General features: G+C 44.7%; 1 protein-coding gene across 1 annotated transcript; it reads right to left on the bottom strand.

The window, feature by feature from the left end:
* Positions 1-346: 346 nt before the first annotated feature.
* Positions 347-13,370, bottom strand: edaradd (EDAR-associated death domain). Its single transcript, XM_076992064.1, has 6 exons — positions 12,862-13,370; positions 5,254-5,312; positions 4,537-4,585; positions 2,738-2,808; positions 1,730-1,781; positions 347-957 (listed from the first exon to the last, which is right to left on the bottom strand). Exons 1-6 carry the CDS (start codon positions 12,893-12,895, stop codon positions 347-349), a joined length of 876 nt encoding a protein of 291 aa, XP_076848179.1. The 5' UTR covers positions 12,896-13,370.
* Between the last annotated feature and the right edge of the window lie 11,341 nt (positions 13,371-24,711).

The following is a 24,711-nucleotide window of genomic DNA, read 5'->3' as shown; positions in this document are numbered from 1 at the left end:
ACTATAATATATATATATATATATATATTATATATATATATATATATATATATATATATATATATATATATATATATATATATAGTAAAACAGGCCAGTAGCATATCTGACAGGCTGGGACTGTGGACACACAGCTCAGCTGTAAAGCAAGTCAGCATAAATGAATCTCTGTGGATTTCCCCCTTATTTAAAGCATACAGCTATTTTACTATACAGCAGTCATCACGTCAGTCAATGCCACGAAAGCCACTCACTGCCAGCTCGTTGGGCTAGACAGCTCCAGTAGGTTTGAGTCTGTTTTGCATTAGACAAGTTCACACCACTGGCGTCTTTACGTTCCGCCAGTTCAGCGTTCCACCAGCCCCGTGTGGACACGGCTGCAGAATTCTGCGTGCACAAGTCCCATCAGCCCACGTCCCAGGAGTGTGTCCACATGGGAGCGTTCTGCCGCTCCGTCACACGTCACGTCCCAGCTCGGAGCGTCTCCTCCCACTCTATATCTCCCCCTCCGGGCGGCGCCTCCGTCCTCCCCCCCCCCCCCCCCCCCCCCCCCCCCCCCCCCCCCCCCCCCCCCTCTCACGAGTGCGACTTTCTCCAGCGCGGCGGGCCAGTCGTTCTCCACCCACTGCTGCAGAAGCTTCAGGACGTCCATGCGCCGGTACTGCTTGCAGAGGTCGGCGAGCTCCCTGACCGACTTCTGACTGTAGCGGAAGAGGAACTCCTGCGTGGGGCTGTGGAGGGCGGAGCCACGCGTCCGCTGCTCCAGCAGCATCAGCTCGTCGTAGGTCATGCCCCAGCGGCTGGCGAAGTTCTTCCAGTTCTTCACGGTGCAGTAGGTGGTGTCGAGCTTCAGCCGCAGGGAGGAGAGGAGGTCCTCGTCGTCCAGGAGGTCGCTGATCTTCGGGGGTGGCGTGGAGCGCAGACACTTGTCACAGGAAGTGGACAAGCACTGGAGGTCTGAGGTTGAGAAGTGAATGAAGGGATGAGGTTCTTCACGTTTATTTTAACATGTAATTTTTTATCATGTTGCAGGAATATTGTGTTCATTTCAGTGGTTTTCAATCTGTGGGCGGAGGTGGTGCTGCTAAGGGGCCATTAGACAAATGTTTCTGTTTTGCAAAGTAAAAACACTTCCAGTATACATAGATACTTCAATAAACTTTTTATAAATTATAAAATAAACCTTATAAATTTTATATGTGACAGGTATTGCAAAAATGTATTACAAAAATAAAAGAAATTTAGGTCAATTTAGGTTTGTTGATTTGTCTGGCATAGTACAGTCACATGACCAACAAGCTAGAGGCCGGATTAGCAAGCTAGTCACATTAATTACTAAAACATCCCAGAGAAGCATCTGTCATCTTCAGTGAGTTTTACCCACCATTGATAAATGGTTAAGAAATCGGCTCTTTCACAGAGAAAGACCTGGCGGCCAGTCCTTCTACAAGTGTAGTGGCCACCATATTTGCTGACAGAGAAAACTGAAAACACTAAACAAACCCATTTTGTTAAGCTTTTAAATGGTTAAATTCTAATGTGGGCTGCAGAACATTTTGTGGTGGGTTTTGTGGGAAAGGTGTGAATAGATGGGGAATAGACGGGAAACCCCTGTGCTGGGGCAGACTGGAAATACTCTAGTGTAACCATCTTGGCTTCACTTGCAAATAATGGAAAAGTATATTGAACGAAGACTTTATAAAACAATGTATGTTTATGAACTTTGTACCTGGAGTGATGGATCCCGGACAGGTGAACTCACTTGCTTCAGTCTCAACAGGCTGGTAAAACAAGTAAAGGAGGTTATTGTCATGTACTGTCCAGCAATCACAATAACAAAGCCAGAAAAAGTGATCAAACGTAACGCGCTTAATTGCTGTGCAAGACTAAAAATATCCATGTGACTGATTCACAGACAAATCAATCCCCCACCTTCAACAGGAAATACCAGCAAATTACCAGCAAGCTCACAACATCAACACAAAGTTCTGGTGGTTTTGGCGCATCTAAGTATAAACGTTCAGCAGGAAACTAGTATGTGAGGTGAGAAGACATGATGTTTTCATAGCGCATGGTTGCACGTTGTTGTACTAGCACACCAAAACGTCATTTCAAATGCATGGGGGGGGGGGGGTAACTGGCTCTCACTGTCTTAAAGATAGTTAAGATGAGATAGTTAAGATAAAGACAGTTAAGATAAGATAGTTACCTGATGTTTAGTATCAACAAAATAGTTCCTGTTGGCCATGTGTCTGTATCCTGTTTGTCAGAATGCACTTTGAATTTGATCTGTGTCATTATGATTCTGAGAGATCGAACCGATGCTAAGCTTCGGACTACCATGGCTCGAGAAGCTAAGCTATGGGCATCGGTTAAAATAATCTGGGTGTGAAGAGCGTTTTTGATTGCTCATTTCAAATGTTTGAATAACACTTTGGGTCACCATAAGAATGACTGATAAGATTATTGAACAAACTCATAATTTCATCAATACAATCAACCAAATCATCAATGTATGGATAGCTATACACAACCACGCAACACAACGACACAACCAAGCTTTCGTGTTGTTCCTTGTATTCAGTTTTAACGTAATTTAAGTCATATTCCTTTACATTCATGAGTGGATTTTTACAAAGATTGAAACACCTTTACAACTCCAAAGTTTCTGATGTTCTGATCTACACAACACACTCCACATATAGTCCAGAGTACAGGTATATTCCCAGTGTCTCACCTGTCTGATTCTGTCTATGGGTGTCGTCAGGTAACGTGGAGGGACTGAACTGAGCTGCAGCGTCACGTTATCTGTGGAGAGGACATTATTTTATATATAAAATAATATTACACATTATTTTAGATCACAAAGTATGTTCTCAGTAGCTGATCATACTAATGAAGATGCTAATAATGACATGTTCATTACTGCATTTCATAATAAGGAAACATACATAAAAATATGAAATCTTGTAATAATGTCAATTAGGGTCAATGTAAGCAAATCTTATGGTACTTCTGACTTAATCTGAGATTCCTTGAGATTATATAGACATGCACATATAAGGTTTCGATCGCGATCGACCCGGTCGATCGTGAAGGAAGTGTCGGTCGATCGCGAAGGAATGTGCGTAGATCGCGTCACATAAAATAGTAGTAGATGAATCGTACATCTGCACTGACGGTTGTATTTTGATTGACATTCACGGTAGCCAATCTGCAATCCACTCAACAAATTACGTTCGCCACCCCCCCCGCTCAACATCTTACATTCGCCACCCCCCCCCCGCTCAACAAATTACGTTCGCCGCCACCCACGGTAGATCTTTCTGACTTGGTCATCTTATAAGTAGCTCGCAAGCTGAAAACTGTGGGCACCCCCTGGTTTAGACCACTGTCATGTTTCACACAGTGAACCATTATAAGTGGAGAATAATTGGGGGGGGGGGGGGGGGGGGATGTTGTTGATCACTGAATTCCCATTACAGACTCAGTCCCATTTTAAGAGAAAGTGATAGTGTCATAATGTTGTTTTTTTCAAGGCTCCGCCCCCTGTCTTTACCATCATGACAAAACACACCAGAAAGGCTGGGCTAATCATATTATTTCTGACTGACAGCTATTTAAGCTGCTGACCTTCTCTAGTGAGTGATGTAAGCAGGAAGTTGGCAGAGTTGCTGTAGTTATAGTTTCCACAAAAGAGAACATCACAGTATTGCAAAGGTTTCTAGTAAGCAGCCTCTAATGACTAATTTGGGTAAAAGGTGTCTTCCTTTCAGCAAATTCTGTACTATGTAATTTGAATAAAATGGTGTCTGGTTGGTTGCAATAGATCTCACTGCTTGTCTGTCTGTCCAATGGCATGCCTGCCCTAACGGAGCTAGCGGAGAAAGCCCCTGTCCAGAGAGGCTTTTCCCTGGCCATGTTGGCCTCAGCAGACATAATGGAACAATAAAATGTTTCTTAATGGAGCTGAAGCTTGTCCTTTCTAAAGTACACCAGGTGATTTTGACCAACTTAATGAAAGAGAGTTTGTTGAGTCCAAATATAGAGAAGGTGACATTGACGTACATCGTTTACACTGACCTACACTGTTACCATCAATTAGCTTTCTGTATATGAAGCAGCCATTTACCAAACTCAATTCACTGTTTCTGATATCCCTCGGGACACAAAGCTGATTCCACAGTAGTAGTGTGTGTCTGTGAAGCGGTGTCTTAGAATTGCACTGCATTTCTGCGTTAACTTTTCTACCTCAGACGGTAGACTAACACAAGTACGGTGTGTTTCAATGTGACAAATCTCACATCAATATCCAAAAGAGCGGCTGGATGTTACAGAATGCACGTGGGATGCTCGTTATGTGTGAGAAGTCGTGTGTTTCAGTATTTCTGGTCTTGTAGTGGTGATGTTTGAGCGGCTCTGTTATGACAGAGAAGAGGCCCCTTTATGTCTCCCTCTTGCAGTGTTACACAGATAATATGTTCAGTGATCATATCAACCATGAGGTGCAGTGGAGGAAAACATATGTTGCAGTACCTTGTGGGTCAGTGACTTGAACAGGATAGTTTGACTTCAGCGACCGAGACTGGAAAGAAGAACAACAGACAACAGACACACTACGCGTCACCTTCATTTATCAGAGAGACCTTTCACAAAGAACTCACTCACACACACACACCCCAAACGCACACAGCAACCTGACACTAAGACAATATTTATTTTATCTCTCCAAACCCCCCCCCTCCCAGAGTAGAGACATATTTGAACAGATAAGTGGCTCACAGTGTAGCCGGGGGAGGGGAAAAAAAAGCAAGAGAAGCTTCTGGAAGAATCGGAGAGATAATGAGAGGAAGACAAGCTGGAACACATCGATGGGCAGAACATCACTGCTCCAAACACCGCCACACTGCACCACGCCACACTGCACTACGCCACACCGCGCCACGCGGGCCTCCATGTTGTGTTTAAGTATCGAGACTTTTCATACGGGACTCGTTTTAATGTTCTTACACGTGTTTACTGAAAACGTGCTGCTATGTGGCTGAATTAGTTGTTTTGTTTTTTGCTTTGCAACTTTAATTTGTAACATATGACCTGTAATTTGCATCAAATTAGTGAATTTGTGCATATTGCACAATTATGCATTTTGGTATATACCAGCTGTGCCTCAGAATCAGGATATTGTGCATACAATGTTCAAGTGAGGTATAAGGTTGTAAGGCTACTAGTGAAAAGAAAAAAGAAACATCTTACCATGTCTGTTATGAAGCTGCTGGGGTCAGTATCCTCAACGGGTTCAGAGGTCATCCTCCCTAGTGAACACAGAACACTGCTGAACTGACACATCAATCGTACGGCAGGCGGGCAGCAGTGCATGCACATGCACTCACACACACTAACACACACCCACACTGGGACAACAATGTGTGTGTGCATGAAACTGCGTGGCTTAGTTTCACCTTGCCCCGTCATGACTGTGTGTCGCATGTGTTTCCGACGTCTGCGATACTCTTAACGTGGAATTAGCCCATCTGCTCCGGGAAGGTGCAGGAGCGTTTCAAACGTAGCACCTGCCATTTTAATGGGGCAAAGAGCTGTTGCTCTCTACTGAACTCAGAGAGAACTGAGGTTTGCTTTTCTTGAATAATCTCCCTCCTGCTTAAAGATCTCCAAGTACCTGTTTGTGTCTTGCTTAAAGATCTCGAAGGACCTGCACGTGTCCTGCTTAAAGATCTCGAAGGACCTACACATGTCCTGCTTAAAGATCTCAAAGGACATTCACGTGTCCTGCTTAAAGATCTCAAAGGACATTCACGTGTCCTGCTTAAAGATCTCAAAGGACATTCACGTGTCCTGCTTAAAGATCTCAAATGACCTGCACGTGTCCTGCTTAATGATCTCAAATGACCTGCACGTGTCCTGCTTAATGATCTCAAATGACCTGCACGTGTCCTGCTTTGAAACCCTAACAGACAAGTGTCTGTGTCAGTGTTGTCCCCCTCTGTGTCTGTGTCAGTGTTGTCCCTCTCTGTGTGTCTTTGTCAGTGTTGTCCCCCTCTGTGTGTCTGTGTCAGTGTTGTCCCCCTCTGTGTGTCTGTGTCAGTGTTGTCCCCCTCTGTGTGTCTGTGTCAGTGTTGTCCCCCTCTGTGTGTCTGTGTCAGTGTTGTCCCCCTCTGTGTGTCTGTGCCAGTGTTGTCCCCCTCTGTGTGTCTGTGCCAGTGTTGTCCCCCTCTGTGTGCCAGTGTTGTCCCCCTCTGTGTGCCAGTGTTGTCCCCCTCTGTGTGCCAGTGTTGTCCCCCTCTGTGTGTCAGTGTTGTCCCCCCTCTGTGTGTCAGTGTTGTCCCCCTCTGTGTGTCAGTGTCAGTGTTGTCCCCCTCTGTGTGTCTGTGTCAGTGTTGTCCCCATCTGTGTGTCTGTGTCAGTGTTGTCCCCCTCTGTGTGTCTGTGTCAGTGTTGTCCCCCTCTGTGTGTCTGTGTCAGTGTTGTCCCCCTCTGTGGGTCTGTGTCAGTGTTGTCCCCCTCTGTGTTTCAGTGTTGTCCCCTCTCTGTGTGTCTGTGTTGTCCCCTTCTGTGTGTCTGTGTTGTCCCCTTCTGTGTGTCTGTGTCAGTGTTGTCCCTCGCTGTGTGTCTGTGTTGTCCCCTTCTGTGTGTCTGTGTCAGTGTTGTCCCTCTCTGTGTGTCTGTGTTGTCCCTCTTTGTGTTTCTGTGTTGTCCCTCTTTGTGTTTCTGTGTCAGTGTTGTCTGTGTGTGTGTGTCAGTGTTGTCCCCCTCTTTGTGTTTCTGTATTGTCCCCCTCTGTGTGTCAGTGTTGTCCTCCTCTGTGTGTCTGTGTCAGTGTTGTCCCTCTCTGTGTGTCTGTGTCAGTGTTGTCCCTCTCTGTGGGTCTGTGTCAGTGTTGTCCCCCTCTGTGGGTCTGTGTCAGTGTTGTCCCCCTCTGTGTTTCAGTGTTGTCCCTCTCTGTGTGTCTGTGTTGTCCCCCTCTCTGTGTTTCAGTGTTGTCCCCCTCTCTGTGTTTCAGTGTTGTCCCCCTCTCTGTGTTTCAGTGTTGTCCCCCTCTCTGTGTTTCAGTGTTGTCCCCCTCTCTGTGTGTCTGTGTCAGTGTTGTCCCTCTCTGTGTGTCTGTGTCAGTGTTGTCCCCCTCTGTGGGTCTGTGTCAGTGTTGTCCCCCTCTGTGTTTCAGTGTTGTCCCTCTCTGTGTGTCTGTGTTGTCCCCCTCTCTGTGTTTCAGTGTTGTCCCCCTCTCTGTGTTTCAGTGTTGTCCCCCTCTCTGTGTGTCTGTGTCAGTGTTGTCCCTCTCTGTGTGTCTGTGTCAGTGTTGTCCCCCTCTGTGGGTCTGTGTCAGTGTTGTCCCCCTCTGTGTTTCAGTGTTGTCCCTCTCTGTGTGTCTGTGTTGTCCCCCTCTCTGTGTTTCAGTGTTGTCCCCCTCTCTGTGTTTCAGTGTTGTCCCCCTCTCTGTGTTTCAGTGTTGTCCCCCTCTCTGTGTTTCAGTGTTGTCCCCCTCTCTGTGTTTCAGTGTTGTCCCCCTCTCTGTGTGTCTGTGTCAGTGTTGTCCCCCTCTGTGTGTCTGTGTCAGTGTTGTCCCCCTCTGTGGGTCTGTGTCAGTGTTGTCCCCCTCTGTGTTTCAGTGTTGTCCCCTCTCTGTGTGTCTGTGTTGTCCCCTTCTGTGTGTCTGTGTTGTCCCCTTCTGTGTGTCTGTGTCAGTGTTGTCCCTCGCTGTGTGTCTGTGTTGTCCCCTTCTGTGTGTCTGTGTCAGTGTTGTCCCTCTCTGTGTGTCTGTGTTGTCCCTCTTTGTGTTTCTGTGTTGTCCCTCTTTGTGTTTCTGTGTCAGTGTTGTCTGTGTGTGTGTGTGTCAGTGTTGTCCCCCTCTTTGTGTTTCTGTATTGTCCCCCTCTGTGTGTCAGTGTTGTCCTCCTCTGTGTGTCTGTGTCAGTGTTGTCCCTCTCTGTGTGTCTGTGTCAGTGTTGTCCCTCTCTGTGGGTCTGTGTCAGTGTTGTCCCCCTCTGTGGGTCTGTGTCAGTGTTGTCCCCCTCTGTGTTTCAGTGTTGTCCCTCTCTGTGTGTCTGTGTTGTCCCCCTCTCTGTGTTTCAGTGTTGTCCCCCTCTCTGTGTTTCAGTGTTGTCCCCCTCTCTGTGTTTCAGTGTTGTCCCCCTCTCTGTGTTTCAGTGTTGTCCCCCTCTCTGTGTTTCAGTGTTGTCCCCCTCTCTGTGTTTCAGTGTTGTCCCCCTCTCTGTGTTTCAGTGTTGTCCCCCTCTCTGTGTGTCTGTGTCAGTGTTGTCCCTCTCTGTGTGTCTGTGTCAGTGTTGTCCCTCTCTGTGTGTCTGTGTTGTCCCTCTTTGTGTTTCTGTGTTGTCCCCCTCTGTGTCTGTGTCAGTGTTGTCTGTGTGTGTGTGTGTCAGTGTTGTCCCCCTCTTTGTGTTTCTGTATTGTCCCCCTCTGTGTGTCAGTGTTGTCCCCCTCTGTGTGTCAGTGTTGTCCCCCTCTGTGTGTCAGTGTCAGTGTTGTCCCTCTCTGTGTGTCTGTGTCAGTGTTGTCCCTCTCTGTGTGTCTGTGTCAGTGTTGTCCCCCTCTGTGGGTCTGTGTCAGTGTTGTCCCCCTCTGTGTTTCAGTGTTGTCCCCCTCTGTGTGTCTGTGTCAGTGTTGTCCCTCTCTGTGTGTCTGTGTCAGTGTTGTCCCTCTCTGTGTGTCTGTGTCAGTGTTGTCCCCCTCTGTGTGTCTGTGTCAGTGTTGTCCCCCTCTGTGTGTCTGTGTCAGTGTTGTCCCCCTCTGTGTTTCAGTGTTGTCCCTCTCTGTGTGTCTGTGTTGTCCCCCTCTCTGTGTTTCAGTGTTGTCCCCCTCTCTGTGTTTCAGTGTTGTCCCCCTCTCTGTGTGTCTGTGTCAGTGTTGTCCCTCTCTGTGTGTCTGTGTTGTCCCTCTTTGTGTTTCTGTGTTGTCCCCCTCTGTGTCTGTGTCAGTGTTGTCTGTGTGTGTGTGTGTGTGTGTGTCTGTGTTGTCCCTCTTTGTGTTTCTGTATTGTCCCCCTCTGTGTGTCTGTGTCAGTGTTGTCCCTCTCTGTGTTTCAGTGTTGTCCCTCGCTGTGTGTCTGTGTTGTCCCCTTCTGTGTGTCTGTGTCAGTGTTGTCCCTCTCTGTGTCTGTGTTGTCCCTCTTTGTGTTTCTGTGTTGTCCCCCTCGTTGTCTGTGTGTGTGTGTGTGTGTGTGTGTGTGTGTGTGTGTGTCAGTGTTGTCCCCCTCTTTGTGTTTCTGTATTGTCCCCCTGTGTTTCTGTATTGTCCCCCTCTTTGTGTTTCTGTATTGTCCCCCTCTGTGTGTCTGTGTCAGTGTTGTCCCCCTCTGTGTGTCTGTGTCAGTGTTGTCCCCCTCTGTGTGTCTGTGCCAGTGTTGTCCCCCTCTGTGTGTCAGTGTTGTCCCCCTCTGTGTGTCAGTGTCAGTGTTGTCCCCCTCTGCGTGTCTGTGTTGTCCCTCTCTGTGTGTCTGTGTCAGTGTTGTCCCCCTCTGTGTGTCTGTGTCAGTGTTGTCCCCCTCTGTGTGTCTGTGTCAGTGTTGTCCCTCTCTGTGTGTCTGTGTCAGTGTTGTCCCCCTCTGTGTGTCTGTGTCAGTGTTGTCCCGCTACACCCACCGGCTGACTGGGGTAGCAAAGAGTGCATCAACAGTTTAAACTGTGATATTGCTCACAAAACATGTAGTATCTGTTCAGTGTTACATGAATAACCTTAGTAATGAACCTGACTACTGGGCATCATCTTGGACACAACTCTCATTTCATGAGAGTTCTCTGCTATACTATTAAAACATGTTTTTTTGTTTGTTTTTTACCAGCGTTGAGGTCCAACCATACCTCACATGGTCTGCTGCTACATCTATCCTGGCTCTCAAGCACCTGGACTAACTCTCTCTGAGCCAGCATGATCTCATCTGCCTTTCACAAGCATCAGACGCACCTGATGTCCTCAGCTCGTCTCCGCACTCACACACCTGCACGCCTCACCTCTCCCCCAAATTTTTTACAAGCTTACGGTGAAGAACTGCAAACGTTCGAAAATTACACAGCTGACACACAAAGTTCTACAGCAAGCTCACACCTTCTTATCTGTCCGATCTTCTCATTTTCTCTAGAAACGCTCTTGAGCTAACTGGATGTCCACATCCAACCTTTACATTTTCCAGATTTGCTCCACACTTCTGGAGCTCCCTCCCCTCTCGCTCCCTCCCCTCACGTTTCCAGCAGTCAAACTTGCTCTCCATACTCTAACTTCATCTTCTCCCTGAGCCCAGAATCTCCCTTCACGATCAACTAGGTTTGACTTTTGGCTGTGCACTTCCCATGTCCGGCATAATGTTGTCTAACCCTGTATTACATTTACATTTACGGCATTTGGCAGACGCCCTTATCCAGAGCAACTTACATTTTTATCTCATTTTTATACAAGTGAGCAATTGTGGGTTAAGGGCCTTGCGCAGGGGCACCTCAGTCATGGCCTCAGGTCTGGGATTCGAACCCATGACCCTCCGGTCACAAGACCAGTTCTCTACAGCCAGGCCATGACTGCGTCCTGTGGACCATTTATTTTTAATGCATCTTTGAGTTCTTCAAAAGCTCTCCATAAAGTTAATGTATTATTATTATTATTATTATTATTATTATTATTATTAATAGTCAACTTTATGCCAGATTAGTACATCATTCAGATTTTCTGACAACCTCAGAAAGGCCACATGTGATGTACAGACGTACAGATTTGATTGTGTGCTGCTCCTATAATACATACAGAAAACGCCACACGGTAAACAGGACTGAGCAGTGATATGTTCCTTATGTACAGCTCAGGAGTGATGCACGAGTTTGCAGAAGTTCAAGCTGAGTAACAGTGAACAAACACACAAGCTGTATGGGGGGGGGGGAGACTGTCTTCATATCATCGATTTCCTTATTCTGAATTTACTGTGAAACTGAAGATTACTCAGTTGAACCACAAACCCGTGGCCACAGGAGACCAGACGCTGGGTTTGGGGAGCTGGGTCTGCCCTGAGTACAATTCCCCACTCAGGAGTTACACCTTTAGCAGACACATCTTTTTTCAAGCAAACCATAATTTTGCAACAAGCTAAAGGATGCAGAGTGACTAAAGTACATCACTATATATGTCTGTGGAAACCCTCCGCACATTTCCTGTCTTTGCAGGAAGTCAACCTAACCCAACTCCTCCTCCTACTCCTCCTCCTCCTCCTATCTGTTCAGTCGAGCTCGACCCTCAGTTACTCCATGAATCATTGGTCTCCAGCCAGTTCTATCTTGTGTTGCTTCTTTCAGTTCGGCTATTGTCATTCCCATGTCGCTCTTGACATAGAGCGACATGGAAAATCTGAATGATGTACTAATCTGGCATAAAGTTGACTATTAATAATAATAATAATAATAATAATAATAATAATAATAATACATTAACTTTATGGAGAGCTTTTGAAGAACTCAAAGATGCATGAAAAATAAATGGTCCACAGGACGCAGTCATGGCCTGGTGGTAGAGAACTGGTCTTGTGACCGGAGGGTCATGGGTTCGAATCCCAGACCTGAGGCCATGACTGAGGTGCCCCTGCGCAAGGCCCTTAACCCACAATTGCTCACTTGTATAAAAATGAGATAAAAATGTAAGTCGCTCTGGATAAGGGCGTCTGCCAAATGCCGTAAATGTAATACAGGGTTAGACAACATTATGCCGGACATGGGAAGTGCACAGCCAAAAGTCAAAGCTAGTTGATCCTGAAGGGAGATTCTGGGCTCAGGGAGAAGATGAAGTTAGAGTATGGAGAGCCCAACTCATTCACCACAAATAATGGAGCATGAGGTGACCACCGACGGCCACCATGTCAGACATTAGTCACAGGCAGAAAGCTCTCTGCAGACTCAACCACCAAAACAGGAAAGAGAAAACAGTGAAACCACCACATACACAAAAGTGTCTTCACAAGAAATCTTGTGGAGAAGACCAAACACACATAGTTGAGGCTTCTGAGAACATGTCCATACAGTGGTAGAGTTACAAGAATCTCTCCCCCCCCCCCCCCCCCCCCCATCCCTTTTCTGATGAAAAAGAAGAACAAACAAAAAAAAGAAGAAGAAGAAGGGATTTACCTTCTTAGCTTCCTCTGTGCACTAGCCTGGAGACTCTTAAATCAACTCAACATTGTTTCTGCTAAGCAGAGGGAATGCGACGAGCGTGTAGCTACTTGTCGTGAATGAACTTGAGGAGATGAAACGTGAACCACATCATAACGCGTCGCCCTAACGCAGGCCCACGTCCTCGGCCACCCGTGTACGTGCATCACTTCAACGTACACTTTAATATTGCGATCCAGTTGTCTTTTTGATAATGTAATAATAACACTTCAGGTCAATACCCATACACAAAGACTACGCGAGGAATACAACTATCACGTGATGCTGCGTTTTGCAGCGTTTCTGTTAGCACACGTTACTGTGGTGCTGGTTCTGACACAAAGAAACAGTGGACTTGGACCTCAGAACCGATTCATATTTAGTCCGTGTGTCGGATGTGGTGGACTTGCTCTTTAATACTGAGCATAATACTTTAATACTTTAAACTGTAAAAAGCACAACACACCACCAATACACAAGCAAACAAAAACAAAACAGTACCAATTTAACAACATCATCTATTAAAACAGAGAGTTAAAGTCAGTCCGTTTGACAGGAATTAAAAAAACAACATTTATTTATTAAAGCATTCGCTGTAACAATAACATCAGAACACACTTCTAACATACACCAATAAACTCAACACAGAGTAAATAAAGAAGCAGTAGCGTAGATGAGTAGAGAAACGTGTAGACCCATGTAGACTTACCAAATAACTTGTTGAAGATCTTCAGACTGGTCATATTTACTCGGAACCGTGACGAACACGCACCAGGTGTCCGTTAGATGAGCGTGAAACGCCGAGGCGACATGGCTGGTGGTGGTGGAGGTGGTGGAGTCGATGAGAAGGTGAGGAGGTCCAGAATATCTCCAACACTGCTGCAGACCCGCGAGCGCGCACGCGACCACCGGTGCCAATGTGCTGAAACGTGAAGACAAACGACACAACCGACGCAGCTGACGCCACAGTGTGTTTCCGTGCACGTAATGCCCGTGTGGAGATGAAGCATGAAGCTGCTCCTGGAATAATCCCCTTCCCAAGTTCTAATTGGTGATGGTCACCATGTTCTGCCCAAACGGACCGGGATGTCCTACATATGTGTTACACCGCACTGCACGTTGGCCTGAACGCAGCGACTTACTCGTGTAGGAAGATACTCACGAAATGAACATGCACCCTATTAAATAAGGAAGTTATTTCTCCTCTGGTCTGTTGTGGCGGAAACTGAGGTGGTTACCACACTAGTGCGTAACATAGTGTGCCGACAGGGCGAGATAGGAAAATCTTACCATACCAGTGGAATCTAGCGGTATTAGAGCTGCCAGCTCTATAATCACTAAATATGTGTCTTCATACATACATATTCCCACACTTCTTACGTAGTTCTTACCTAGTTTCCCTAATTTCAGATGTTCTACACAGTTCCAGACATATTACAACATATCAGAATATATTAATATAGCCTATATCAGAATGCCTAACAATATTCCATTTTGCATTTATTTGTAAATGGTTACATCATGATCATCGAAAGAAAAATTAAAAACAGAACGAAAAAGCGGCCAAATTCTTGAGAGGTAGACACAATATCCGGATATAGGATCTATAGCCTACCCTTAAAAAAGAAAAGGATATTTAAATGCACTTTTTGAAAACTACACATTTCTTTTAAACACTTTATATATACTTTAACCCACACTTTAATGTATTATTTTGAAGCACGTTATAACAACTTAAGTGTATTTAAATTGTAATTAGGTTATTTACAATAAAACTTATATTAAAATGTGTTAAGTTGTGCTTTTGAATGCTTTTGTCGTATCACTTAAGTTGCACATAAGTATATATTAAATATGTCATTTTTATTGCACTTGAAGTATGTCATAAATGTATTACTGAGTGCACTGATACATATTACCTGTCACGGTACAGCCCCTGACCCCTCCCCTTTGGGCGTGTTTATGTCGTCTACGTCTAGACGTCTGCGTCTGTGGATCTTCGTGGTTGTGGACGTATCTGATCTGAGTGTGTTCATCGGTCTCACTTGTGGCTCGTCTCGTCATCACTCGGGGATTATGTGGTTTGTCTATTTAATGTGCGTTCGCGCAGTGTCCCGTGCTCTTCGTTGAGTCTCCGTTGTATATTTGAATGTTATACGTGCGCTATTTGCGCTACTTTATGTAAAATAAAAGTAACGTTAGCCCGTACAAGGACGGACTCGTGAGTGGGGGGGGTGTATGAGGCACTTCACCCTTCACAAACAGGCACAGGGACTCGCTTTCTCTCTCTCTGACTGTCTCTCTTTCTCTCTCGCTGTCAACGAGCAGGCACAGAGACTGTCTCTGTTTATGTATGTATGTATGTATGTATGTATGTATGTCTCTCTCTCTCTCTCTCTCTCTCTCTCTCTCTCTCTCTCTCTCTCTCTCTCTCTCTCTCTCTCTCTCTCTCTCTCTCTCTCTCTCTCTCTCGGCCGATGTGCAGAAAAGATGACAGGTAGCTGAGAGCTTTAAATATTGAGAGTGATGAGGAACAGGTGAAAGGTGTGATTAGTAATGAGGTGAGGCTGAGGGAGTGGCCGTGTGTGTGTGGGCGTGTCCCTGTGTGTGTGTGGGCGTGTCCCTGTGTGTGTGTGGGCGTGTCCCTGTGTGTGTGGGCGTGTCCCTGTGTGGCTGGGACTGGCGCACCATGACGGGTATAAGTTTCAAGTATACGCTTTTTAAATTATTTAATCTCACAAACAATGACAAAATTAGAAATCAAAAATGTGTTAAAAATATATTTTAAAGGAGCTCTCAGAGTTATTTGTAAATTGTTACAAATTAAAATGCAGCAGTTACATTACTGTAGTCCCTTTTAGTGTCCTCTAAATAGTGTACTATTAAACACTGATGTAACTTCTTCATTTGGATATATCACAACATATCACTTCATTTGAATATATTCATGATTCATTGCTAAAATGAAACTTTCATCAGTCCTTTGTAAGTTCCACTTTTGTAAGTGTTTCCTAGAGATTATTTTAGTTTAGACAAATGATGTTATATGATTATGCTTATCATATATTGTAAATGTTTATATATACACACATTTTAATTTCCAGATTCTGATGGTGAACTTCTCTGTCCTGGAGCACCTCTCAGAAAAGGACAGAGTCTGCTGGTGTTGATGGGATATGTCATACCACACGTCCTCACATGAAGACCTCTGTTGATGACATCGGTCCAACCACACATCCTCACATGAAATACTCTGGAAGATCTCCTGGAGATATTTAATGAACATGTCCCTGGTTATGGGAAGCTTATAGAGAGTTTGGTCATTATGAACCTCATTTGATATGATGTTTAGGGCAAAGTGTCTCACTTATTGGGGCAGTCATGGCCTCTTGGTAGGGAACTGGTCTTGTGACCGGAGGGTTGTGGGTTCGATTCCCAGACCCGAGGCCATGACTGAGGTGCCCTTGAGCAAGGCACCTAACCCCTACTGCTCCCCGGGCGCCGGGCTAGGGCTGCCCACCGCTCTGGGCACGTGTGATCCACAGCCCCCTAGTAATCACTAGTGTGTGTGTGTGTGTGTGTTCTAACTGCACAGATGGGTTAAAAGTGGAGGACAAATTTCAATTGCGGTGTAAAAATCACAATTGACAAAATATGGCACATTTACATTTTTACATTTACATTTTACATTTAAAGACAGAAAGATTAATGTCTGAATGTATTTGGTATTTGGTTTGGGGAAAAGAAACCAATTATGCATGCTTTACTGACTCATTTTGTGAATAAATGTTTATGCTGCCTGGTGATAAAGCTTGATAAGACACGAAGACAACCAGGTGTGACCCATTCAGTGTCAATGAAGTACAGCCTAAAGACAGAAAGAGTAACATCTGAAGGTATTTGGTATTTGGTATTGGGGAAAAGAAACCAATTATGCGTGCTTTACTGACTCATTTTGTGAATAAACGTTTATGCGGCCTGGTGATAAAGCTTGATAAGACAGGAAGACAATTTTACACACACATTCAGTTGAATATTTCATCCAAGTTTGCGTTACGCAGGGCATGCAAAGTCTTTCAAAGGAAAATGTGTCATGATGTAAAGCAAAGATAAAATATATCATTCCTCTCCAAAATACTGCAGAAAAAGACTGAAAAAAAAATTTATAGGCCTGAAAAGAAATTGTTGTTACATTTCAAAGTACTAGGCCAAAATCTGCTGATCTCTATTCTGTTACATGGAGTGTAAAACTTGTGAGTGTTTAGTTACGCAGTACATTTTTAAATAAGTGCACACTTAAAAAATATTTTTTGTATCAATAAGACAGATCACTTTGTTGTAAGTATACATTATTACCTTTGTTAAAATATAATAAAGTGAAATTTAAAAGTATGATCCAAAAAGGCTCCCTTGGTATGGTCCACTGTGTTTATATTTGTTGTTTGTTTGTGTCATTGTGCTACACCCCCTTGTTAGCTCGTGTTCTGTTTCACCTGCCCCCTGTTTTCCCTTATTGATGAGTCCATTTAAACCTCTGGCTCAATCCGAAATGTCACACTTAAGCAGTACGCACTTAAGCAGTACGCACTTAAGCAGTACGCACTTAAGCAGTATGCACTTAAGCAGTATGCACTCGATTTCAATGCAGTTCGTTCTGCTCAACTGTTCAGGCAGTGTGTTCCTTCAGTGGGCGACTGTGCAGTTTGCATAAAACCTTGGACATACTACATCTGCCATTTTACCTGTCATATGATATATGACGTCACACGCTCCAAGTTAAACGCTCCAGTTGAATCATGGGATAGGACAGTACGCTGCAATCGCATACTTCAAAATGGCTCCCGATTCAGTAAGCCATCTGGGTACTGTCGTGGAAATTCTCCGTCACAACAACCGGGGTCTCTCTGTAAGAAAAGATGCGAGCTCGGAGAGTGACAATTAGTGAAAGCAACACACACACACGTTGGTTACTTTACCAAATCACTCTGGTTTATTGTTCAAACCTCCAACCCTTTTATACAGTCTTAGGGCTGGTTGGTCATGTGAAACATTATCAGCACAATTACAGTCAGGTGATGTATTCGTAAATACATGGCATGATTGAATACATGTGTGCTAAACATCAAATGTAAGAATAATTCTGCAATCTAAGGGGAACGTTTCTTGCTGGGCCTGCTGTCCGTCTGGAACATAAAACATGTCATCCTTCTGGAACATGTCCTCACTCCCGCCTTCTCTCTGTGTCGTCCTCGCTGTTGTCCTCGCAAGGGTCAGCTTGACCTCCCGCCGCTGCTCTGAGTGTCTCTCGATCTGGAGGCCTGCCTGCCTGATTCTCTTACCTGCTTCTTCCTGCCACATTCCAACTGCCTTCCAATCAAACTTGCGTCTACCTTTCCTATCTACTTGCTTTTCCCCTTCAGCCAGCTTATCTCTTAATGCATTTATTTGCTCTGAGCTAAACGACCCTTTAGCTGGAAAACCAAAATCCGAAACCCATTTTGGAAACTGTTCAACACTTTCTGCACCATAATTTTTTATCATAAAATTAACATTGGGTGGTGTATATTTCATTGCAACATTCTCAGGGTTCCCTTTACTTTGTTTTGTGTTTCTGTTCCCCATTTGCAGTTCTTACCGAGAGACCTTATTTTATTTTAAAATAAATTTAGGCCTGACTTTGTGCTGCACCCGCCACGAACTCTTACGCTGGGCGCCTATTTCTTCACGTACCGGTACGAATTTTCTAGGCGAATAACGACCCTTGTCTAGTTATTCCCTTACGCTATTAGTGGTCGTCACCACAAGCGCTCAGTCAGCCTCGCTGCAACTGAGATTTTAGATACTAGACTACCCTGTCTTAGTATCGGCGGCCCTGCTCTCTTCTCTAGTTTAATCCACCAACTGTGGATATACACTACGGCGTCCAGGTGACCTGCAGCACAACAGGCGTCTAAAACAATTCACACTTTTGCCTTAATAATTCGTAAACCTCGCTGGTGAAGTACCTTTCTCTGATGAGTCAGATCCTCACCCAGGAGGTCCCATCTGGGTCGCCAAAATTGTCATGGAAATTCTCCGTCACAACAACCGGGGTCTCTCTGTCTAGTCTCCTTGACCCAGTGGATGACCTCAAACTTCCTCTTTCGGTAGCACGCCATGTTCTTAAACACTTCTCTGGGAAAGCAGTTTAATGAAGTCTATATTTCTGATTTCTATTACAGTACTTTGCGCTTACTGTTTAATGCCTACTGTGTACACAGACGCACTAGCCTTTAGTACACTAGCGTACTGAATAAGAAGGACGTCCTTGTATTTGTTATTGTCATGTTGTAATGTCGTCACGGTAATAAATGTTACACGGCTCTTATGGCTTCCTCTCCCTTCGCACCATGACTAATTGGCTTTGCTTAAACTGACATTTATGTTCTGTATCATTTTGCATATTTAAGTGTATTTCCATATATTATATATTTTAAAACATTGTACTTTAACATTTTTCAAATTACTTTTCGTGTAACTCGTGTAACTTTTCAAATAATAGCCTTTTTTTAAGCATGTTTATATATACACATGTATAATTATTAAGTATACTTTTGGAAAATATATAAAAGTCGTTTGAGGTGTATTTTTCAAAAAAGGACATAAAATGAAAAATGTAGGTTTAGTATTCTGTATGCAGTTCAAAAAAGCGTATGCTTCCTTTTCATTAGAGAAACCCAGGTTATGGTCACCATGTTCTTCCAAAGCAGACCGGTCTGTACTACAGATGTGTTACAACGCACTGCACGGTGGCCTGAACACTGCGACTTATCTGTGTAGGAACCTACTCAACGAACATGTACCCTATGAAATAAGGAAGTTATTTCTCCGAAATTGGTATCAAACGACACTAGTGCGTAATATCCCTATAGTGTGCCGACAGGGCGAGAAAGGAAAATCTTACCATACCAGTGGAATCTAGCGTTATTAGAGCTGCTTTCAGTGAGTCTGACGACCAGGTATATAATCACTAAATATATGGCTTCATGTAGATACATTTCTCCACATTTCTCAGTAAGTTCTCACATGAACATGAACCCGTAGTTTCAGATGTTCCAGACAGGTTCTGTATGTTCCAGACAGCGCCAGACAAAGGCTCTTACAAATCATCTAGATTTAATCTATTTGTTTAATAATACAGATCAGAATGCTTCTCCATATTGCATTTTGGATTTATTTGTCAATGGTTACATCCGGTTATAGGATCTATAATCAAACGCAGAAATAATAACTAGTAAGTATCTGAGTAAGGTTGTGAGAGTAACTGGCATTTGTTCGTGTCTGGTTGGTATCGTCTACTCGAATTTAGACTAACGGTCAAGAGAAGCTGCGTTTCGTCCTGCTACCACAAGATGGCACTGCATGGCCTGAAATTATTCTAGTAAAGCGAATAGCGTCCCACCATTGCTTGTTGGTTCATTTACATGAATTCACATTATACAGTATGTTAATTTCATGAATACATCTCCCAAACCTCAGTTCAAAAGCTTCGATGAGTTATTTTTCTGTTTGGCTCATAATTAGTGCAACATAATTAGTTAATGATTTGGCTCATAATTAGTAGTACAAAATGTGTTAACGAGCTGCATCGCTGATGAGTTGAATAACAGCATGAAGTGCTTTTGCGGTGGAGACACCGGACACCACTTGTATTAATTTACAACAACACAGGATTGTAGTTCATTCTGCACTTTTGCTGACATATTTCTGTTGGCTTTAGTTTGTAATTCAAGGCTGCAATTCACCTATTTAGCATTGAGAACAGTGCTCGTATCCAGAGTGACTGGCATTTATTCATCACGGTGATGTTTTTACCTTCTTCACCAGGTGAAGCCCAAAAGCACTTAAAGCTGAAGGATATACCTAAAGTGTGTAAAACTGTCATACATAAACCTCTAAAGGGAACACTTAGACAGACTGGCAGATGGAGAATGCTTGAGTCAGTTGAGTGTCTCCCATGGCCAGTCCTGCGGCTGATATATACCACACACACACATTTGAGCTCTGTTGCTTTCTCCCCTAACACACACCATCATCTACATATGCTCAGGAGCTGGATTAGGCATTAACCTGTAAGGTGTTTGGGGCACACAGAGATACCCACTGCCTGTATGATAATGAAACAGAGTAACCGGGTATTACAACTGTGATGATCTGTGAATTCTAGCAATGTCAGTAGGTGTTTTCTTTCATTCTAGTCTTTATCCCTTTCATTTGTCACTCTCTCGCTCTCTTTCTCTCATGGTAAACGTGGTATGATCTCCTCCCTTCATCAGAGCGTGGGATTAGATGTGGAAAGGTGACATTAATACTCCACTATGGAGCTGCACGCTGGATAACTAGCTGTGAGCCAGAAGCTAAGTGCTGTGTTGTTTCCAGTGGCTCTCTCTCTCTCTCTCTCTCTCCCTCTCTCTCTCTCACACACACACACACACACACAACCCGTCTCAGTGCATGATCAGAGGCAGTATGAAGGAATTCATCAAAATCTGACTGAATTGTTTGCAGAGAACCGTCTCTGGTTTATGCCTGGATTCCCTGTAAGTGGAATGGAAAGAAGTGGGACCTTGTAAAAGAGAGAGAGAGAGAGAGAGAGAGAGAGAGAGAGAGAGAGAAGGGGGAGAGAGCAGAAAAACACAAATAGGGAAGCCAGCGAAGGAAAAAGGGAATCGCATTATATGAGAAATACAAAAAGGATGAAAGGAGAAAACGAGTAAGAAATGTTTGTAGTTCCACTGCCAGCCAGCAGGATGCGCTGTGCTACCACAGGAGGAAACCTTTATCTTTTGGATTAATACCTCCTCTCTGACACTTCATCTGTCAGTTCACTAATCAGTTCCCTGTATGCCATCCACACATTGGTCAGAGTGGTGATTTACTGACTCCACACCACATGTGCCTGTGTTAAAATCATCTTCTTCTGAAGAGCTTACCGTGGAACAAGATCAAGTCACTAGAGAGACAGAAGACTCCTTCGTTTCAGGGGTTAACCCCCCCTGTTTCAGGAGACGACCCCCACCCCGTTTCAGGAGGACACTCTTCCGTTTCACGAGATGGCCCCTCCGTTTCACGATGACCCCTTTGTTTCACAAGATGACCCCTCCGTTTCACGATGACCCCTCTGTTTCAGGAGGTGACTCTCCGTTTCACGATGACCCCTCTGTTTCACAAGATGACCCCTCCGTTTCACGGGATGACCCCTCCGTTTCAGGAGGTGACCCCTCCGTTTCACGATGACCCCTCTGTTTCACAAGATGACCCCTCCGTTTCACGAGATGACCCCTCCGTTTCACGAGATGACCCCTCCGTTTCACGATGACCCCTCTGTTTCACAAGATGACCCCTCCGTTTCACGAGATGACCCCTCCGTTTCAGGAGGTGACCCCTCCGTTTCAGGTAGGGGTGGGAATCGTTTACTATCTCACGATTCAATTCGATTCCGATTTTGGGGGCCACAATTCAATTCAAAAATCGATTTTCGATTCAAAACGATTTTCGATTCAAAAAACGATTTGATTTATAAAAATGTCTGCTTCAGTCTATAAAATCTGCATGATCTACTACAGTCTGCTTTGCAAGACAGAATGACAAATACAGAAAATAAAGTGTCTTTCACGTTTAATTAACAAAAATTAAGTGCTTTGGTAAAATAAAATGGTTTTTGTTGTTACCAAAATTCTTGAGCTTCATTTTGCGAGCTGTCAGGGCTGGCTCGGATGCAGTTCCCCCAGCCGTCGCTAGGGGCACCAGAGTCAGTCCCAGACTAAACCGACGTAACCGTACGTTCTCAGCCAGTCTCTGCTTTCTCTGTGATTGCTTATCGTTTAATGGTGTCTCGCCACCTCTCTGTTATGCTTTCTCTTTACTTATTCGAGTATCTCATGCGTCGCTTCCTGACCCATCTCAAGTTTTCCCAATCCTGTATGTCTTCCTATCCATTTTGCCTTTATTTTTGGGAAGGGTTTTATTTTGCTGCAGCGTTTTTTGCCAGTTACTTCTGCTGGTGTCCTTGGTTTCATTTTCGCGTTGCATTTATCCGCGCTGTTTTTTAGTTACTGTTGTTGTTTTGCTTCTTCCTCCCGTCTCACTACGGTTGAGTGTTATTTTTCACGCGTTGTATTTTCCGCATTGGTTTTTTGTTTTGCTTTCTATTCTCTTGTGCGTTGAGTCTTCCGTGTTGTTTTGTTTGTTCGTTCTGGGTCGCTGTGCGCGTTTCCCTCTCGCTAATACATTTGACGAATGTCAAACGTCTTGCTCTTGCGAACCGGCACTTGGGTCCATCCTTCTCTATATTATTTCTCACCCTTCTCTATATTAACGCTCCCGTGCTCACCGCGTTACACAAGCCTTGCACACGAGCTACATTGTGTCCAGTTCGGTCTTCCCCGGCATTCGGTAAAAACCAAAATGAACCCATATTTTGGCCTTAAATGAAGACCGGACAGGTTGAATATCTCTTTCCTCCATCTGTTTTGAACCTTTTCTGCGCATGAGTGTGTCCCAGAACCTGCTGCGTAAAGTATTGCGTAATTTTGTAATTGCATAACGCGAGACTTCACGACTTAGAATCGATTTTGGAACATTTAAAATCGATTCTGAATCGTAGTGAATGAGAATCGATTTTTGATATATGAATCAATTTTTTGGCACACCTCTAGTTTCAGGAGGTGACCCCTCTGTTTCACAAGATGACCCCTCCGTTTCACGAGATGACCCCTCCGTTTCACAAGATGACCTCTCTGTTTCACAAGATGACCCCTGTTTCACAAGATGACCCCTCCGTTTCAGGAGGTGACCCTCCGTTTCACGATGACCCCTCTGTTTCACAAGATGACCCCTCCGTTTCACGATGACCCTTCCGTTTCACGAGGTGACCCCTCTGTTTCCAACAGACAGGAGGGTGTCCTGTACATGCAACTGTACTGTAAGTTCCAATGTAAAACCAAGGTGATCACTTTGTTTACGCTTCACAACAGGGAAACCCCATCTTCACACTGGAAAGGCGTGTGTCTGCTGGGTGGAGAAGTTCTACTACCCAGCTGCCACTGCGGAGGAGGGTAACTGCGCAGTGCACGTGGGGGAGCAGCTACCCAGTAAACAATGGGAAGTAGAGTCAGTGAATCCCAGTTTAAGTACTATACTCACTATACTCCCTACTTTATCACACACGCCAGCCAAACAGCTCATGCTCAGAAAGTAACTGGAGTAACAGTGATGGAGTAATAATACTGTAAGAACGTAAGAGAGGTCCTTCAACGCAAGAGAGGTCCTTCATCAGCTGTGAAAGCAAAGTGCTTCTGAATTAGTAGGAGAAAGAACCAATTTATTTATATCATTGTGGTAATGAGGTTGGTGGTATCCAGAAGCAGTTCCCCATGTCCAAGGCCATCGCCCAAGACCTGTTCTGCCTCTGTAGCTACAACTTCACCGACCAGGGCAGTCTGTCTGTGCCCCACTTTCTGGTGGACTTTTGCAGACTCCATAAGACAACACACCCCCACAACTTCATGTTTCATAATCTCTGGCCACATTCAGGTGATCCACCATGACATCCAAACGCCCACTGGAGTGGCCCTGTTGAGAAGCAGAGGCCATAGAGGAGGATACTGACTAAATGTTCAAGATAGATGTTCTCAAGCCCTCATCAGCTCAAGTATCCTGGTATCAAAGCAAGATGGCTACTGGCATTTCCGCAATGACTTAAAATGAAGTCTCGGTTTTACTCCTACACTCTACTCAGTCACTGAGTGGCTAGGTTGAGCCCTGACCTGATGGAGGGGTCCTGGGAACCTGACCCAGAACTGCCCCTCAATTCCCAGCAGACACCGGCAGTGTGGAGGCCTCTCCTCTTATCTCCAAGGTGATCCATGCCACCGCCCAAACAGCTGGAAGATGTGGACCTGAAACCCCATTATCAGTTCATGGCAGCCTACACGAATGTGATTATCTACTCCACCCCTACACCACTGGGCTGGAAACATCTCTGGACCACATCACCAGTCTGCTCATTACAGCCATGCAAACCTTCATTAATCACACCACCTATTTAAACGTGTATGTTCAGGCTAGTCTATGCGAAGTCTTACGATTGTATTTCATTCTCTGGTCTTGTCTGGTTTTCAGATCTTCTCTTTTCTTTACTCACCTGTTTTGTTTGTTTTTTGCTGTTTTTTTTTACTTTGACTGTTTTTTGGGCCCTGTTCTTTGGATCTCCCTTGTTGTTCTATTAAACCACTGAAATATTACCAATTTCTCGGTCACTGCATTCCTCCTGACCGAGAACACCGAAAAAAGGTCAAGTGGAATGCTGAAATTTAATCCACCTTCCAGCTGCACAAGAATCGTCCAGCCACTGAGTCAATGTGACAGAACCTTCACCTCACCAGGCGTTTCATCAGCTCCTGCAGCGTACCAGGGTCCCGAGGCGGTCCTGACACGGGACTCTGAGGAGAAGGAACGCCTGGTGCTCGTCTTTAACAGATGGTGCCCTGGAACACGGCGCCACGGCCAGTGAACAACG

The sequence above is a fragment of the Brachyhypopomus gauderio genome, unplaced genomic scaffold, assembly GCF_052324685.1.
Source record: "Brachyhypopomus gauderio isolate BG-103 unplaced genomic scaffold, BGAUD_0.2 sc89, whole genome shotgun sequence".
Lineage (NCBI taxonomy): Eukaryota > Metazoa > Chordata > Actinopteri > Gymnotiformes > Hypopomidae > Brachyhypopomus > Brachyhypopomus gauderio.
Note: the sequence above shows the minus strand (reverse complement) of the source record. Positions and strands in the feature narration are given on the sequence as shown.

What these genes read in the sequence shown, in the direction of transcription:
- edaradd (XM_076992064.1), bottom strand. Translation starts at nt 12,895, where the DNA reads ATGACCAGTCTGAAGATCTTCAACAAGTTATTTG. An exon ending in GATCTTCAACAAGTTATTTG is followed by an intron (nt 5,313 to 12,861) that starts GTAAGTCTACAT and finishes TGTGTTCACTAG; the next exon opens with GGAGGATGACCTCTGAACCC. An exon ending in GCAGCTTCATAACAGACATG is followed by an intron (nt 4,586 to 5,253) that starts GTAAGATGTTTC and finishes TCTTCTTTCCAG; the next exon opens with TCTCGGTCGCTGAAGTCAAA.